We start from the raw sequence: 15,983 nt of genomic DNA, 5'->3' as shown, positions 1-15,983 counted from the left end.
ACTACTTGACTGTAGACTCCTTCCCTGTGTTGGTCGATTAGGGTGTGAATTGAGCAAGAGGAGAGGGGGAGGTGTACCTTTTTTGCTCTTGGAGGAGCCTTTCTTTTTGGCCGCAGCCGATTCTCCAAGGGGTTTGGCATTGGATTGAGAGTGGGTGCACCATGGTTGGGCGGGCATACTGTTGGACGTGCCATTGAGGGGATCACATTGAAGGAGTGTGAGATTTATGGTAAGGGAGACATAGTTTTTCTGGTCTTTTTAACAGTGTTTGGGCAGTTATTTGGCCGGGATTAGGGCGGGTTGTGGGGCAGTGTTTGCATACCTTGTCGTTGGTGATGTGTCTAGGGTGTCCTCAGTTTGGTTGAGTTGTGGTAGGTGCAGTTTCTTTTTGGCAGCTTATTCAGTTTTGGGTTCATGCGGTCAGAGCGGGGGTGCTGGTTCACATCTGATGGTGCGTATCCGACGTCAAGGTTCCCGCTGTCAGCGTGATATGATTGGTTTGGGATTCATGTATTTGCTTAGTTGTCGGGGGGGTACGGTCGACCGCTCATGCGTTGGTTCGAGGTTTAGGTGTGTTGGGGCATAGGAAAGGGCCTTGTGAGTAATATTGACTCTTTTTGTGGGTGGGATGGCTTACTAGGGAGAGGAGGGGTTGTTCGTGTTCTGTTACCATTATACGGGGTGCGTGTGTTTCATGTTGGCATGCCATAGGTTCTATGTGCAGGGGCAACATTCGGCGCGTGTGCACAGTTTGATGTGGTGTGTTGTTTTCGGTGGTCGGTTTTGGTCGTGTATCGGTTTGTTGGTGGTGAGGTTGTTTTTTGGGGCCCTGGTGGGTGAAGCATAGAGTGGGACGTACCCGGTTAATAGGCGTGGTCTATTCATTGCAGCGGGCATGGATTTGGGATGACAGAGGTTTCGGGGCTGGCACTTAGGGTAGTGTAAAGCGTCGGTTTGTTTTACGTGTGTGTTATTGGAGCGGAGCGTGCATGCGTACTTGGTGGACATTGGGTTCCATGGTTTAAGGGAGAGGGCCAACTTCCTGAGATGAGGTGAGAGGGTGGGGGTTTGCGGAGCGGGCAGTACTGCGAGTTGGTCACGCGGTTGCATGTGATCATGGGTCACGTGCAGCAGGTGATCAAAGTTATCATAATTTCTACGAGGGAACATGGAGCTGCGGAGGGTTGGGAGAAGTGTTTGTAGGTGGAGGGTTATATGTGTACCTATACTACGTCTAGTTGCCTTGGGTTGATGCCAGTCGTGTAGTCTCGAGGATCTTAAAATGTACTTGGTTGCGGCCAATGTGGAGTATGTGTGTTACGATGCCATGGCCATATGTTCCAACTCAGACATGGTGTCCAATGGCGAGGGGTAGGCGAGTGGGTCGTGCAGCACATCAGGGACGGTTTGAGGTAGGTTTTTTAAGGGGATGGTGAATGTAAATGGTCATGCATTCAGAGAAGGTTTCAAGGAGGGGTGGGCAGAAAATAATCTGCTCTTCAATTTTGCCATCAGGCGAGAGGTCCGAGGGGTGGGGAAGACTAATGTGTGATTTGTCTGCAGCAGACAGTATGGGGAGAACATGGTGGCAGGTCTTGGTTGTAACCGATTTTAATGGGGGGGAGAAGTGAAAGGTAGGAAGCCAGGGTTCAGGTATGAGATGTCTGTTCATGGTGGGTGTCAGATGGCGGTGATTTTTACATTTGGGCGTTTGTGTGTATCATTTCGGCTTGAGCATTTAATTAGCCGGTGTCAGTCATGAGGTCCTTTTTGGGGGTTAACAATTTCTCTGATGTGATAGTGTGGTAGCTTCTCTTGATCTGAGAGTGCATTGTGGCGGATGCAAGAGTTGAGTCGGATTTGGTTAATGGTGAGAGTAGTTCTTTTTAGGGTTAGGGTTTTTTCGTTTTATGTTGGATGAATTACTATATGTGGTTCGAGGCGACATCAGGGCGGGTATGTTCGGGTCGGGCTCGGTGAGCTCATGGCATGCTCGGGGCAGAATCGGGATGGTGTGATGATTTTAATAGGGGTATTTAGGTGTTAGGAGAGTCTCTAGGTAGGGAAGGCTCATTTGGCCTACAGTGTGGTTGCATAGAGGTTGGTGCAACGTGCAATTTTGGTAGTGATAGTATGTGGGTGATATCGTTGGGTATTAGATCTATGTAACTGCTATGGGGGTTAGGTAGACTATTGTCCAGGTGGGGTTAGGGGACGCCTATATATTGCTGTTGGATTAAGAGTAGTGTCGCCACGTATCAGTGTTTATATAAGCCTGTTGCCTGAACAGGACATGATGGGTGACGTGGCCTGTTGTCGGGAGGGGCGGGGACTGGGGTCAGCAGTGGATATCATTGTGTTATTCTAGGTCATAATTGAGGTTGAGGGTGGTGGTAGAAGGGGTGGTGTATGTCGTGTACAGGTATGGAGGCCAGGTGTGATATGGGGTATACATATTGGAGTCTCCGGGTACGGAGGGCCTGATGGGGCCAGCGGTACATCAGAAAAACCTTAAATTTACTTTGATCGGCTTAAGCATCTTATCTAAGGGGTCAACTCCGATAAGGGAACCAAGCCTTAAACAATATTTTGAGGCCTTTCTTGGCTCTACTTAGTCTATATTAGTAAGTAGAAATAGTGATTATGACATTAAGCCATCAGATAAGGCAATTGAGCAGGCATGTCAAGTCCAATAAGTCAACTAATGTATATACTTGGTAAGTAACATAAGTCAGTAGAGGAGTTAAGCAGAACAAGGACACTAAGTGAACTGAAGTGTATCGCCATTAGATTGTTTGGCAAAGAGCTTGCCCTTTCCTATCATTTGAGGATGAGATCTAGCACAAGTGGGCATCAGCATTGGCATCAGCAAAGGAGACAGATATGCCACTAGATGACTAAAAGGCTCCAGAGAGGCAGCCAGGTCAAGCTTAGATAGAATAGAGATAATTTGCAAGTCGATGAGAATCCGCAGGTCAGCCTCAAAGAGACTGAGCAAAGACATGAGTGAGTGCTCTCCAGGGAATTTTTCTGGAACTGCCAGAAAAATTCCCTTGAGGCAGCCACTTTGGAAAGTTGTGACTTGTCCTCCCTCACCTCATCCTCCCTGCTCCCCATCTCCTAACACACTCATTGCTCTGTGCACCATCTTATTTATCTCTCACTGTCAGGTAAGTGCGATAATCCACTTTGATTATCTTAGATCACTTATCCAAGGCGGCAAGCCCAAAAAGTTAATAAATTGTCCGATATTTCTTTGACTGATTACTTGGCAGGATTTAATATACTTTCAATAAGTGTGCTAAGCAATGATGATGCTGAGCTGCCAGAACAAGACAATTTAGCACTCTAAGCTGACACTTATCTCAAGGTCTCAAGCACGTCAAGCAATGTGTCTCTGAGTACAACTCTGTACATACATCATGTGGTCATGTGACTCAGATGTTTGAAATCCAATGAGTCCTGCTGGCGTGGTGCGAGCCTGCCTTCTTTCTCCTTGATTTCTCTCTGTGCCCTGTTATCTACTTTCTCACCTTCACTTGACGCTGCCATGACACGATCTCAAGATTGGAACTATGCATACTTGCAGGGCAAGCACACAAGACATCCGGAGAGCTTGCAGATCTCAGCACAGTGCAGTGGACAAGCATGGAGAGTATGAGAATAATATTGAACTCATGACACATCTGTGCAGTGCAACATTCCCCTCTCTTCTCACTTTGCACCATCATCAGCAGAAGGCACTCTCGTCAGTGGGACATTTCTGAACTTCCAGGTGAGGAGCTCCCAGTTACATTTTTCGTGCAATAAGTGGGCTGGCACAGTGCTGGGGGTCCCCTATATCGCTGACATCTCCCTCTAGGTATACCTCTCTCCTGTGACTATTCATCCATGCCCCAATGGGCTCAATCACGGCAATTGCAACTGCCATCTGACTGTGTGAGTGTGCAGTGATGAGGTCTGGTGCAATGCATGCACCCTTCAGATGATCAACTCATGACTCTGACAGGGGATTGATCTCGCATAGGAGATTATCCTGCAGGCAATTACCCTCAGTTTCACCATCAGCATTCACGCAGCTGCACTCACCTCCTGACCGACTCCTTCACTCGCCATTCAGCAAGGTCAATGACTCTATTGCCCACGACCCATCTTCCCTCGCCTGCATGGGCACTGCTCAACCTAGTGACCTCTCCATCCAGGCCTCGATGTTCCGTGCAAAGAAACATTCCCCATCAACTCATGTGCTGAAATGAGGATCACGTCTGCCCAGGTGCATTCTTTGTCTATTCTTTCTGCCAAGGTCTCTTGCATGCTCACCTCACTGACACATCTTGCCTCCTTATCCATGCCTGCATTCATCACTGCGGGTGCACTGTCTGCATAGCAGACATCTTGGTTGGCTCTTACTGCTTGCGGAGATGATGGATGACACCACTCATATTGCAATGGATGTTATTGCCGCATTTTGCATGTACTTACTGTACTTAATATACTTGTTGTTCTTATTGACACCAGTATGGTTGTGATTTGCATACCTTCAAGCCAATTAAGCAACAACAAATCAAGCTTCAAGCTATTTCAAGCTAGTCAAGCCACCAGTCAAGCCACCGGCCAAGCCGATCAAGTATCGAGATCAGCTTACACACTTGAACATGTTGATTACTTGAATAAGACAGATAAGTCCCCATAAGTAAAGTTAAGGTTTTCCTGATGTATGGTGGCCGCAGCTCAGTGAGAGCGCCATACAAGGACGGTAGGGGGAATGGGTAACCAGGGGGATGTTCGAAAGACGGGGGAGGTGTATCAGAACAGAACTCCACTCCTGCCTTTGTTTTATTTTCAGCGTGTAGAATGTACACCTAAGGTCTCCTACGCCCGTTTGCTTCCCTCCCGAGGGAGGTACTAGTAAATTGTCGGAAAAACTCTTAGCGCCCATATGATGTCACAATTTTGTCACAATTTCATTGAATACCCCTGAGTTACAAATTTCGTTTAAGGCCATTATAAGGTTTTGTCCCGAAGAAAAATGCCCAAAAATGGTTTAAATGGTACTCAATGAGAATGTAATGTATTGTGACTGTCACTTTTTGGTCACATTGCCATCGAATACCATTTTAACCATTTTTGGGCATTTTTCTTCGGGACAAAACCTTATAATGGCCTTAAAAGGCAACGAAGTTTGTAACTCAGGGGTATTCAATGAAATTGTGACAAAATCGTGACATCGTATGGGCGCTAAGAGTCTTCCGACAATTATTGACTGTCTGTACTAGTCCCTTGGACCACGTAGAGGTCGGCGCAGGCAGGTCCAACAGCGGGACCGCCAGGGGTGCGGTGCCAATCTAATCCACGGGTAACGCCTCCGACACATTGCAGATATCTCACCGATCGACGCTTATCCCAACCTCGTATACTTTGCAGAGATATCTAACGCGACACGGTGGGCAATGCAGCCGTCTCAGGAGCACACCGGCCACGCCCCGTCGCGTCTCAGTGGAGTCCCTATGTATCACGTCCAAGACCATAGAGTGGGGTCGCCCACCGCCCATGTCGTCCAACAAGCCCAACCTAGCTACACATCGTATGCCATCCCGCATTCGAACACTGCTGCACTGCCCGCCATGCAGCACCAGCACCAGCATCAGAGTCAACCAAGCTCTGCCTATGTCCTCCCAGCGCTGACCCAGGCGCTCGCGAAGCTTCACGACCACACCTACGAACGATTCGAGCACGTCGAGGGGTCCATTAAGACAGTCCTCGACAATATCGCAGCTGCCGAGGAGCGAGCCCGCTCCGAGACCTCTCAGCTTGCCCAGTGGATCGAGCGGTCTCACATCCTCCAGATCAAGGCCGTGCAGAGCGTCCTGGGTCGCGTGCAGAAGCTCGACGGGCTCATTGGAGGCGTGTCGGAGCCGCAGCCAGACGTGTCCGTTAAGGACCGCCTCCAACGCCTCGAGTATGCTCTGCAGGAGCTCCTGGAAAAGACTGTTGACCCGCAAGCCCCTCGTGCGTCCCCTTTCCTCTATATTTCCGTGGTTTCATGATGTTATCGAACAGCGGCAGTCTCTGATCGCATAGACAAGGCCGTCAACACGAGTCCACACCTCGTGGCACGAGGTAACTATACATACTCTGCGCGCCTGCCCGCTTGCTGACGGAAAATATGGCAGATCTTGTCGACAAGGGCATCGATCCCCATCTTCCGAACGCCGAGAAGACGTATATTGACACAGGCGTAGATGCCCCGGTCGTTAGATTCATGCATGCCTCAATCGATGCATGCGCCGCGATGATCGACGCGTCCACTGATGCACTCACACCAGGCAAGGCCAACGCAGAAGTCGATGCGCTCAGGCCGCTTTACTCAGATACAGCAGTCCATGCGCACAGCGCTGTGCACGTCGACACCGATGTAGGCTTCCCGCAAAGAGACTCCCGATCCCGATCACTCTCATATGTCCACATGGACTTGGCCGCGTTCGGGAAAGGTAACACGTCCACCCCTCAATACCAATGGTGAGCTAACCGAGAGAGTCGCTATATGTGCCTTAGCTGTCCCAGTACAGACGCGTTTTCCTTCCTCTCCCTTTGCCTCTGAACCCATGGCACCTGCCGCATGGACAGAAAGCTGTGAGTCGTCCTGGGTGTCAATTTCTTGTGCTCACGCGTTTTTAAAGCGGACACCGCATCACCCAGTGCTGACAGCAACAATACACCACGGCTGAGTGAGTTCACACAGATCAGCACGATCTCCAGCTGACAATGTCTGCAGAAGCAGAAAATTTGCCGGTGTCATCCGGTGCGCTCCCCGAGCATCGGGCCATTGAAGATGACGACAGGAAGGAAGAGGGGACGTCTGCAGCTCAGCGAGAGGCCGACTCGTCCGACCCTGACCCGGACGAACTAGGGCTGTTCAATCCAATTGACGGCTCCCCGCAATCAGAAGGCGTCGCAACGCCCATTGCACTACCAGTCATCACGCATGCGCCCTCGTCCGCAAGCTCCAAGAGCGTGCTGAGCAGCGCCTCCCCTTCCGCGTCCGCATTAACCTCGCCCGCTCCCGTCAGCACGTTGGACGCACCCTCGCGTTCCTCTACAGTATCTGCGGTGAGCAGCTCGACCGTCGCCGCTGGGTCGACCGCTGCACGAGGCACCCCGTCCTCCTTATCAAAGACACTCGCACCGTCGTCCTCCCCCCGCCTTCGGCTTCCGCTCCCGCGCAACCTCAAATCGATGCCCCCTTCTCCCGCGCTCTCCACGCTTTCCTCTCTATCTAGCCTCTCCTCCTTGGCTGGGTCCCAGCCGTCCAGCTCCGCTCCAGCCAGTGTCTCCTCGCCGTCCATCCAGCTTGCCTCTATACCGCCTCCTGAATCCCAGCCTCCCGAGCGTGATGACTCGCCTGAGATCCAGATCATTGAGCCACCACCAACGCATGGCCGCGCGAAGCGCCGCGGAAAGAGCGGCAGCACCCTTAAGAAACCGCCCGCGGAGAGGCCACGCAAGAGGCGCAAGACCGACGGCGATGCCCTGGAGAGCGTCAAGGTGGAACAGACCAAGCGGCGGGGTCGGCCGCCGAGGCACTCGACGGGTGCTCCGCGTGCAGGTGGCCGTGCGGTTCCAAGTGCAGCTATGGCGGATGGGAGGGCACTTGAACCTGAGGGAGAGACGCCGCCGTGTAGGTGGCCGGAGAAGGCGCGGAATGGGGAGATGCAGCGTGAGGTGAGTGGCTGTTTGTCTCGGTTTTTGTGATGTGCTCATTCGGTGCTTGGTACCTGTCGCTGACAGTTCGTGCAATGCGATAAGTACGTTGGACTTTCTGCGGAGGCAGGTTTCATGCTGACTTGGACAATACAGTTGCGATGCATGGTATCATTTTGGGTGTGTCGGGCTCGCGGCGGGCGACCCCCGCCTCGATCCTGATGCAAGTTTTCATTGTCCGCCATGCGAATCATCTCGGTGTGTCATCTACGCCTTCTTTGCTTTGTAAGTCGCATACTCAACGCGCTGACATCTCACAGGCAGCAACGTACGTCTCCGCGTCTTCTATATTATCACTGACTTCCCGTCCTAATCTATTCCTTCTCGCAATTAACAGGCGTACGGCGCCACGGGATGGACATCCGTAACCCGGGCTGCGGCCGTCCCGACTGCGACCACAAGGGTCAGGCGGAGGAGACGCACGAGTACTTCGTTGAGCGGATCATTGGGCGCAAGCCGCACGGGGTGACGAATGACGAGCCGCCGGCGGAGTTTTTGTGGCTCGTAAAGTGGGACGGGTGCGTTCGACCAGTGTCACGTTTTCCCGGACTGTCGATTGCTGACAGGTGTCTGGTGGGATGGATTTGCAGGTACAAGGCGGTCGCCGCGACGTGGACCCTGCCGATTCATCTCGGCGACTGCGCAGGGTTCATCGACGATTTTGAGAATGCAGCGCTGATTGAGGGTCATGATCTCGAGGACTCATACGCGACTGTGTTGCTGAATGAGGCAGCGGCTGTGGGGTGGTGGTGATCGTATGTCGGATGTGCGCAATCTCTGTTTTCTTCTCTTCCTATTCTGTTCGTGCTCCAGTACTTTCTATGCTCGGATCTTTCTATCATTGCTCAGGATTTCGTGTTGATGCTTTCTCTCGCTTTGATCTCAATGACCTTGCACCGCCCATGTCATCCAAAATTACATCGTAGATCCGTCTAATCTTCCCCCGCTATACATTGCTACCGCTGTCGTATCACTAAGGAGTAGAGTACTGTTATCTATTCGCACATTCCTCGATCCGTGGTTTCGAGTGCTAAACTGCCAACCGTGACAGCTCAATTATACGGCTGTCCAGACTGCGTTCTCCTCTAGCTCGCGCTGAGCATTAGCTGCGGACGGACAGATCGCGCTGGACCGACACCCATTCTCCGAAATATCATCGGCACATGCTTACAACAAGGCACCGACTACACTGCGCCTCCATCTCACCTTCCAGGGAGCGGACGAAGGATCCGAATGCATAGCCTGGTACTCCAAGGCCCGGCATATTCTGCTCCTGCTCAACGGTACGCCCGTTGATTCTCCAACCCCAGCGGTGAAGGATGTGCATAGAGCAAATCCGACTGCGCCTACTGCGCTCTGTTGTCACCCTCAAAACCTCTTATGAGCCTCGCTGCAGCGGAGGATTCCTCGACGGCTGATAGTCCGTGGACCCCGAAGGCGAGGACAGCGTGTACTGACCTAGAGAACCAATCAGACTGGGTGCGCACCATACAGTATCACGAGACAAAACTCACCCTGCTCAAAACCACCTCCCATTCGAATGCGCTCCTTCAGCACGGCTAGTGCCAGGTCCGTACGGCGGTTCGTCCCGGGGACATAACGGCCCTTCTCTTTGAGCTGTTCCACAAACTCCGTGGCTTCCTGATATTGGTACGTGCGGATGAATGCCCATATAATCGCGGTGTACGTCACCACGTTCGGTGCAGGGAGCGCGTTCTCGGGGGCAACGCCAGCTGCACCGGCCACATCTCCTTCGCCCTCGGCTACACTGTCCTCAGCGGGTGTCTCAGAAGGCAAGGACTCTTCCATGCGGGACAGGAGCATCTTCAGGCGGTCCTGCTCTCCCTCCCGGGCAAACGCGGAGACGAGCGGGGTGAGACTGTGAACGCTGACCTTGAAGCCAAAGCGGTACATGTCGTCAATGACCTGTATCGCGCGCGCGGGGCCCGCACCTTCCTTGTTGATGAACGCGCGAATGAAGACGTTGAAGTGCGCGTCATCGAATGAGGTTGGCGGTGGGATTGCCGCCGGATACTCGTCTGCAGACGGTATGCTCCAATCTTGAACGCGGGGCAGGGAATGAAGGGGTTCGGGTTTCATGAGGGAGCCTGTCGTAACTGCCCCCTGTGATGCTGCCACCTGAGACAGAAGTTCTTGGTAGAGGCTTTCGAGCGCTCCGGAGGTTTCAGCAGTCAATTCCACGACTGCACGCCAGACAAGGGACGTGTGCTGCGACATCGGCCAATGTTTCTGAGGCACTGGATAGAGAGGGATGACACGTCTTCCATAGCGCGAGTCTTGAGCTAATTTCTCCAGAGTAGAGAGATGCTGCGACAACCATGCCGGGATGCCAACCAAGTGGAAATGGTGCGCATAAGCGAGGAGCACCAGAGCATATTCCTGGCGGCGATAATGGTACATCATCTCGGAGAGCGCCCACCACGAGGCAGTCGCGAAAGAATTTGAATACGACTGCTTGCGGAGAATACCCAAGGCGACGGAACGGCCAGAAGCACGGTAGGCGTCCATGAACTCTGCGAATGTGACTGGATTGGGGTACCTGGAGTTGGTCATGCTATGCCTCAGATCGCGCAAGGCGGAAACCAACGACTTCTCGCCCGAGAAACTCCAGTATCTGAGTGCCCAGGTCGCAGATGAATCCTTAACAGAGTCAAAAGGAGTTGGAGATACTGTACGGTCCAGTTCGTAGAGAGACGGTTCCTCTAACAAGTCAAGCGGAGGTCGGGATACTGTAGGGTTAAGTCCACTAGGTACATCCGTCCTTTGGAACTGCTCGACCAACAAGAGATTAATTGAGTCGCGGCGCCGTCTGAGCTTGCCTTTCAGAAAGTCGTAGGTGAAGTTATCGATGTTGACATTCCTGGAACGTGCATCTCGTAGAAGCGCAACCGCTGCATCCACCCGTCCAGTCATACAATGCTGCCGCACAGCAAACGCGTACCATTCCTGAAATAGTTGTTCATACAACGGCTCGTAGCGCTCGCGCTTGCGAGGAGCCAGCGACTGTAACCACTGCAAGGTGGTCTGATGGAGGGTATAAAGGAAAGACGAACTGAAGGACGGGTCGGCGTAGCGGACGACAAGAGTGACTGCGCGTACTCCGAAGAGGTACGCATAACCTTTCGACGCGCTGATCACCGTGAACCACGCGATGAGTAGAGGGTCAGGGAATGGGTTCTGCTCGAGGATGATTTCCTGCACTTTCGTGACGTTTACGCGGTACCTGTGCATAATGGGTGGAACGAGCGACCACCACTTCGTGAAGGCCATCATCCTTGCGTGCGGGCTCTTGTCGGGGTCTTCCAGAGCGCGTAACGCCATATCATAGTACACGGAAGAGGGTCTGATCTCCACCCCCATCTCCAGCAGCTCCGCGTAAACCTGCTCGACGTCTGCGTATTGCTGGTCCTTGACGAGCTGGACGAGCAAGTTGCATGGACGACGCGCAGGCGTCGGCGGCGCTACAGCTTCGTATCCATAGTCAGCGTTCATGTCCTCGAAGACCGACGAATCCAGAGGGCTAGAAGGATATGGCTGTTTCTTCAACTCCAACACGGCCGGCGTTTCCTGGGAGAGGAGAGGAGAGCTGAAGTAATTCTTCGACCAAGCATACTGCTTCGCCGGCCAGGAAAAAGCTTCAAACCGGAGGCGTACACGAGCCAAGGACGTCCATGGTGCTTGACCGAGCACCCATGATGCCATGCAACCGGAAGAGTTGTCGCGCACACTGCAGTCCGGCTGGACGGTGAAGTCAAAAACCCCCTTACAACGAGTCTGTAACAATAGTTAAAACTCCGATAGTGTAAAGGACTTGTCGGGTAAGTTTTTGTTGTCCCACAATTGTAGCAGGCACGTAATGCGCGATCAGTACGCGACGCGACTTCGAACTAGACCTCTATCATGTCTTCACCAAAGCGCACAGCGTCGCCCTCGCCTGGCGCATCCGACTCAAAAAGAATCAAACTTACAGTACCACAGCAGAACCAAGGCGTGACCCCCGTTGACCCCGAGAATGCCGCGGGGAAGCGCAGCGAACTTGACCCAATACAAGGCGGCGACATTGGCAACCTGCCTCCATCCGAAGCGGGGCCAGCACCGAGCGAGCCGGCCAGTGCAGTTCCTGTCCGGCTGCTGAAGGCTGAGGGAGATGGAGAGGGTGGAGAGGACGTGTCGATGGCCGATGGGGCAGAAGGAGGAGACGAGGAGGGCGACTCGGGGGAGGAGAACGACGATGAAGACCCTGCCCAGCTCGAGGCCACCAGACTGCGATTAGAGGACCAGGCGCGAAAATATCTAGCAGTGCAGACACACGAAGTTATCATACCGTCGTACTCTGCCTGGTTCGACATGTCCAAGATTCACCAAATTGAGCGCCGCGCCTTGCCCGAGTTCTTCAATTCTCGACATAGGTCAAAGACCCCCGCGATATACAAGGACTATCGCGACTTCATGATCAACACTTACCGGCTCAGGCCGTCAGAATATCTCACTGTGACCGCATGTCGCAGAAACCTTGCGGGAGATGTTTGCGCCATCATGCGCGTTCACGCGTTCCTCGAACAATGGGGTCTCGTTAACTATCAAGTATGTCTACGAAATTGTATTAGTCGACATTGCTAATATCGAACTGGTCTCAAGATCGACCCGGACCAGCGTCCAGCAGCGCTTGCTCCTCCCTTTACAGGGCACTTCCGAGTTATCCTAGACACTCCTCGCGGATTGCAATCTCTACACCCCGGTACACGACCAACAAATGGGCCCAACGGCGCCGCCGTCAACGGATCCTCAAAGGGCGCGTCATCTTCCACTTCCGCTTCGCTTGAGCTCCGCTCTTCCATCTACCAGACAACCTCAAAATCCTCGCGGCAAATCAGCGCGGCAGAAGCGAGCACGCTTGCGAACGGCACCGCAAACGGCATGTCGGGGGAGCGGCAGCTGAAGTACCAATGCGACACATGCGGGGTCGACTGCACGCCCGTGCGGTACCATTCGCTGAAAACCAAGAACTTCGAGCTCTGCCCGCCGTGCTACCTCGACGGGCGCTTCCCGTCGAGCATGTTCAGCGGGGACTTCGTCAAGCTGACGAACACTGCGACGGTATCGGGCGTGCACCATGGGAACGGGCCGGGTCTTGAGGATGACTGGACCGACCAGGAGGTACTGCTGCTCCTCGAAGGCGTGGAGATGTACGACGACGATTGGTCCGCCATCGAGGAGCACGTCGGCTCGCGCAGCGCGCAGCAGTGCATTCGCAAGTTCCTGCAGCTGCCCATCGAGGACCCGTATGTCGCGACGGAGGGGAACATGGGCCCGCTGCGGTATGCGCGCGTGCCGTTTGACCAAGCTGATAATCCCGTGATGAGTGTTGTTGCGTTCCTTGCTGGCGTCGTAGGTCCCGGCGTTGCAGCCGAGGCAGCGAAGACGGCGCTGCACGAGCTGACGGACGGGGATAAGAAGGAGACGGAAGAAACGATGGAAGAGGGTAAATCGGAGAAGGCCGCTGAGGATCACGACAACAAGGATGCAGTAGAGGCAGCGGAGAAGCAGGGAGAAGACCACATGAACGAGGACGTACCGCAGGACGAAGTGGTGGCTCTACCACCTGATGGTGCGTCCGGCGAGGCACAAACACAAGCGTCGGACAGCATGGCCATCGACTCCGAGCCAGGCTCTTCACACAAGCCCGCCGCGACGATCCCGCACTCGAAGGTCGTTCGCGCGGCGAGCCTCGCGCTCAAGTCCTCCGCCAAGGCTGCGCGCGCTCTCGCAGACGCGGAAGACGCGCAGATCCGCGCGACGCTCGCGTCGCTGATCAAGTTGACGCTGACAAAGCTCGACCTCAAGATGACACAGTTCGAGGAGCTCGAGGAACTGCTCGAGGAGGAGCGGAAGGGCGTCGAGAGCGCACGCATGGCGCTCGTGAATGAGCGTGTCGGGCTCCAGCGTATGCTCGATACCGTCAAGAGCGAGCTTGCGAAGGCGGGTGGCGTGGTGGGGCCCGGTGTCGTGGCGGCGGCGGGGCAGGCGCAGACGGGCTTGGTTACTGCTGGCCAGAGCACGCGCGTGAGCGAGGTGCACGGCGCCGTGGGTGGGGACATGGGCCCCGTGAACGGGGCGAATATCACCCAGCTCAGTTGATTTGTTAATTCCAGCTCTCTTTTACGCCGTACGTTATTTGGTTCTTGTTCTGCTCTTTCTACATCTGCTGCGTTGCGCGTTCCTGTTTCGATGTGACTTGCATCGTGAGACGGTCTGGGAAAGTACCGTACATGCAGCACTCCATTGAGACTCTCCCAAGTTGCGGTGCTCTACTGTACGACTCAACCACCGAATCATGAACGCTGGGCGAGGGCGGTATTTGACCATACCCTTCCGACAAGCCACGGAAAAGGCAGGACCTAAGAAGTAAATTCAATTGCCTACAGTATTGGCAGCAGTCAATAAGATAGACCTCACTCATGCCCAACCAAGCGCTGTGACATGGTTGTGACCCGACAGTTGCCCGAGAGTGATGCTATTGATTTGGGAGCAATAAGTCAAAGTCTGATACCCGATATGGATGGTGTGGTAAGGGCCACTTATCAGCCAAATATTTACCTGCTGGATGTTGGCTCTGTTTGGTCGCCGTTCACTTTGGGTTGTTGCCAGCCTAATTTCTCTCCTACGAGGGCGAAATAAAAAAATGTGCTCCCTGGGAATATTCAAGAAGGTATTCATTAACAATCCCCAGGGAACACATTTCTGATAAAGGCTTTGTGGAAAGAGGAATTAGACGAGCAAGCACTTTTGCCCGCCATTTTGGTGTAAGCGTGACATTAGACGCCCGACGCGAGTGGTTGGATATGAGTGAGGCCTATCTTATCATTTATTACACGCTATCACACACATGAGGATATCAGTGGACAAGTGCCAGGCAAGGACACTACAGGTTCTTGCAAGATGCAGTATTTCAACCATGACCTGTCTCCAGAGCGGCGAATGAGGGGGTACATAGAGTATACACCAGGTTACCGGCCCTGACTAATCCTCAGTGGTAACTTGGCTGGTAACCCCCCGCGTAAGGCAAGCGAGGTAACCGTCAGAGTACAGGAAGTACGCCGGCTGCGTCGTATTGAAAAGAAAATATTTCAGCGCCATGTAGCCCGTTTTAGTAAATGCCGTAAGAAGCGCCGCGCTGAGCGCCAAGGAGGGCGTGCGCGTCGCCGACCTCGCTCTGCTGTTGTTCGCCCTCGGACGCTACGTAGCCCGGACGCCGCCACCTCCCGTCTGCACGACCGCTACATTATCACCACTTTAATTCTGTCCTACTGCTTGAGCCCTGCTGCTCGAAACCCGCTTTTCTCTCAACGGAAGGCGCTGAAACCCCTGCGCGGTCGATCTCAAGCAATTTGACCAGGTCCCGACACGGGCCCGATCGCCTCCCACGTCCCCCGACGGCCACGCCGTGTTTCAGCTGTTCGTTCGGCCATTGCAGTGCTCCAATTGGTTGCATTTTTTTTCCTACATTTTTTCTTCATTTTCCGCAGTGTGCTGCGTGCCCCGGACGGCAGACGACCCTGACAGAAGGTTAAATCATTGGTGCAAACACCCGTGCAGACTCCTCTGCTCCCCTCGTCGTTCGTTGAGAAAACTCGCTGCGGAGGAGGCTGCAATCTTGGACCCTGTTGTCGCACAGTAAGTGTGTGGACGGCGCTCCCGCGTTGATGCAACTGATGTCTTATGTTCACAGAAACATCCGAGTCTATCTGCGCGGATCGCTGCTGGACAGAGCACGACCTTTTTCTGGCCTCACCTTGTGATTTCTCGACAGGCAAGCCAGTGTCCTGTGTCGTGTAAGCACGATCTTGCGCGACCTCTAATGCTAGTCCTGGGCTCCTGACCTCCTCTCACAGAACTACCATACCAGTCCTTAATACTAGCTACACAGCCGCAGCTCCTCCCAGTGGCTGCGAACGCCGAGCTGCGAGACACAATATGCCCGCCTTCATCCCATCCTGGACGCCGCCACGCTTGCGCGCGGTGGGTGCCGTCGCCACCTTACCTAGCTGCTACTTTCGTTCACATTGCTAAGGTGAGTCTCACAATATCACTTGACTGTCTCTGTACCAGTGGCTAACAACTGCCCACCTTGCAGTACATTATTTCCACCGTATTATAATAGGTACCATCACAGATTTCCCCCGGGGTAGGCTTCCACTTTT

General features: G+C 53.6%; 3 protein-coding genes across 3 annotated transcripts; 2 read left to right on the top strand and 1 right to left on the bottom strand.

Moving 5' to 3' along the window:
- Positions 1 to 5,450: 5,450 nt before the first annotated feature.
- On the top strand, positions 5,451 to 8,514 carry SCP_0510470 (predicted protein; the record flags this gene model as incomplete). Its single annotated transcript, XM_027759100.1, has 11 exons — positions 5,451 to 6,009; positions 6,061 to 6,120; positions 6,174 to 6,491; positions 6,556 to 6,633; positions 6,681 to 6,728; positions 6,776 to 7,722; positions 7,789 to 7,805; positions 7,858 to 7,959; positions 8,022 to 8,029; positions 8,099 to 8,279; positions 8,352 to 8,514. 11 exons carry the CDS (start codon positions 5,451 to 5,453, stop codon positions 8,512 to 8,514), a joined length of 2,481 nt encoding a protein of 826 aa, XP_027614901.1.
- Positions 8,515 to 9,139: 625 nt separating this feature from the next.
- On the bottom strand, positions 9,140 to 11,484 carry SCP_0510460 (hypothetical protein; the record flags this gene model as incomplete). The annotated part of the gene is made up of 2 exons (XM_027759099.1): positions 9,140 to 9,219; positions 9,276 to 11,484. 2 exons carry the CDS (start codon positions 11,482 to 11,484, stop codon positions 9,140 to 9,142), a joined length of 2,289 nt encoding a protein of 762 aa, XP_027614900.1.
- Positions 11,485 to 11,682: 198 nt separating this feature from the next.
- Positions 11,683 to 13,920, top strand: SCP_0510450 (SWIRM-domain-containing protein; the record flags this gene model as incomplete). The annotated part of the gene is made up of 2 exons (XM_027759098.1): positions 11,683 to 12,366; positions 12,421 to 13,920. The coding sequence occupies 2 exons, from the start codon at positions 11,683 to 11,685 to the stop codon at positions 13,918 to 13,920; spliced, it is 2,184 nt and encodes a 727-aa protein (XP_027614899.1).
- Between the last annotated feature and the right edge of the window lie 2,063 nt (positions 13,921 to 15,983).

This window comes from Sparassis crispa, assembly GCF_003851025.1.
Source record: "Sparassis crispa DNA, contig_000004F, whole genome shotgun sequence".
Classification (NCBI taxonomy): domain Eukaryota; kingdom Fungi; phylum Basidiomycota; class Agaricomycetes; order Polyporales; family Sparassidaceae; genus Sparassis; species Sparassis crispa.
Note: the sequence above shows the minus strand (reverse complement) of the source record. Positions and strands in the feature narration are given on the sequence as shown.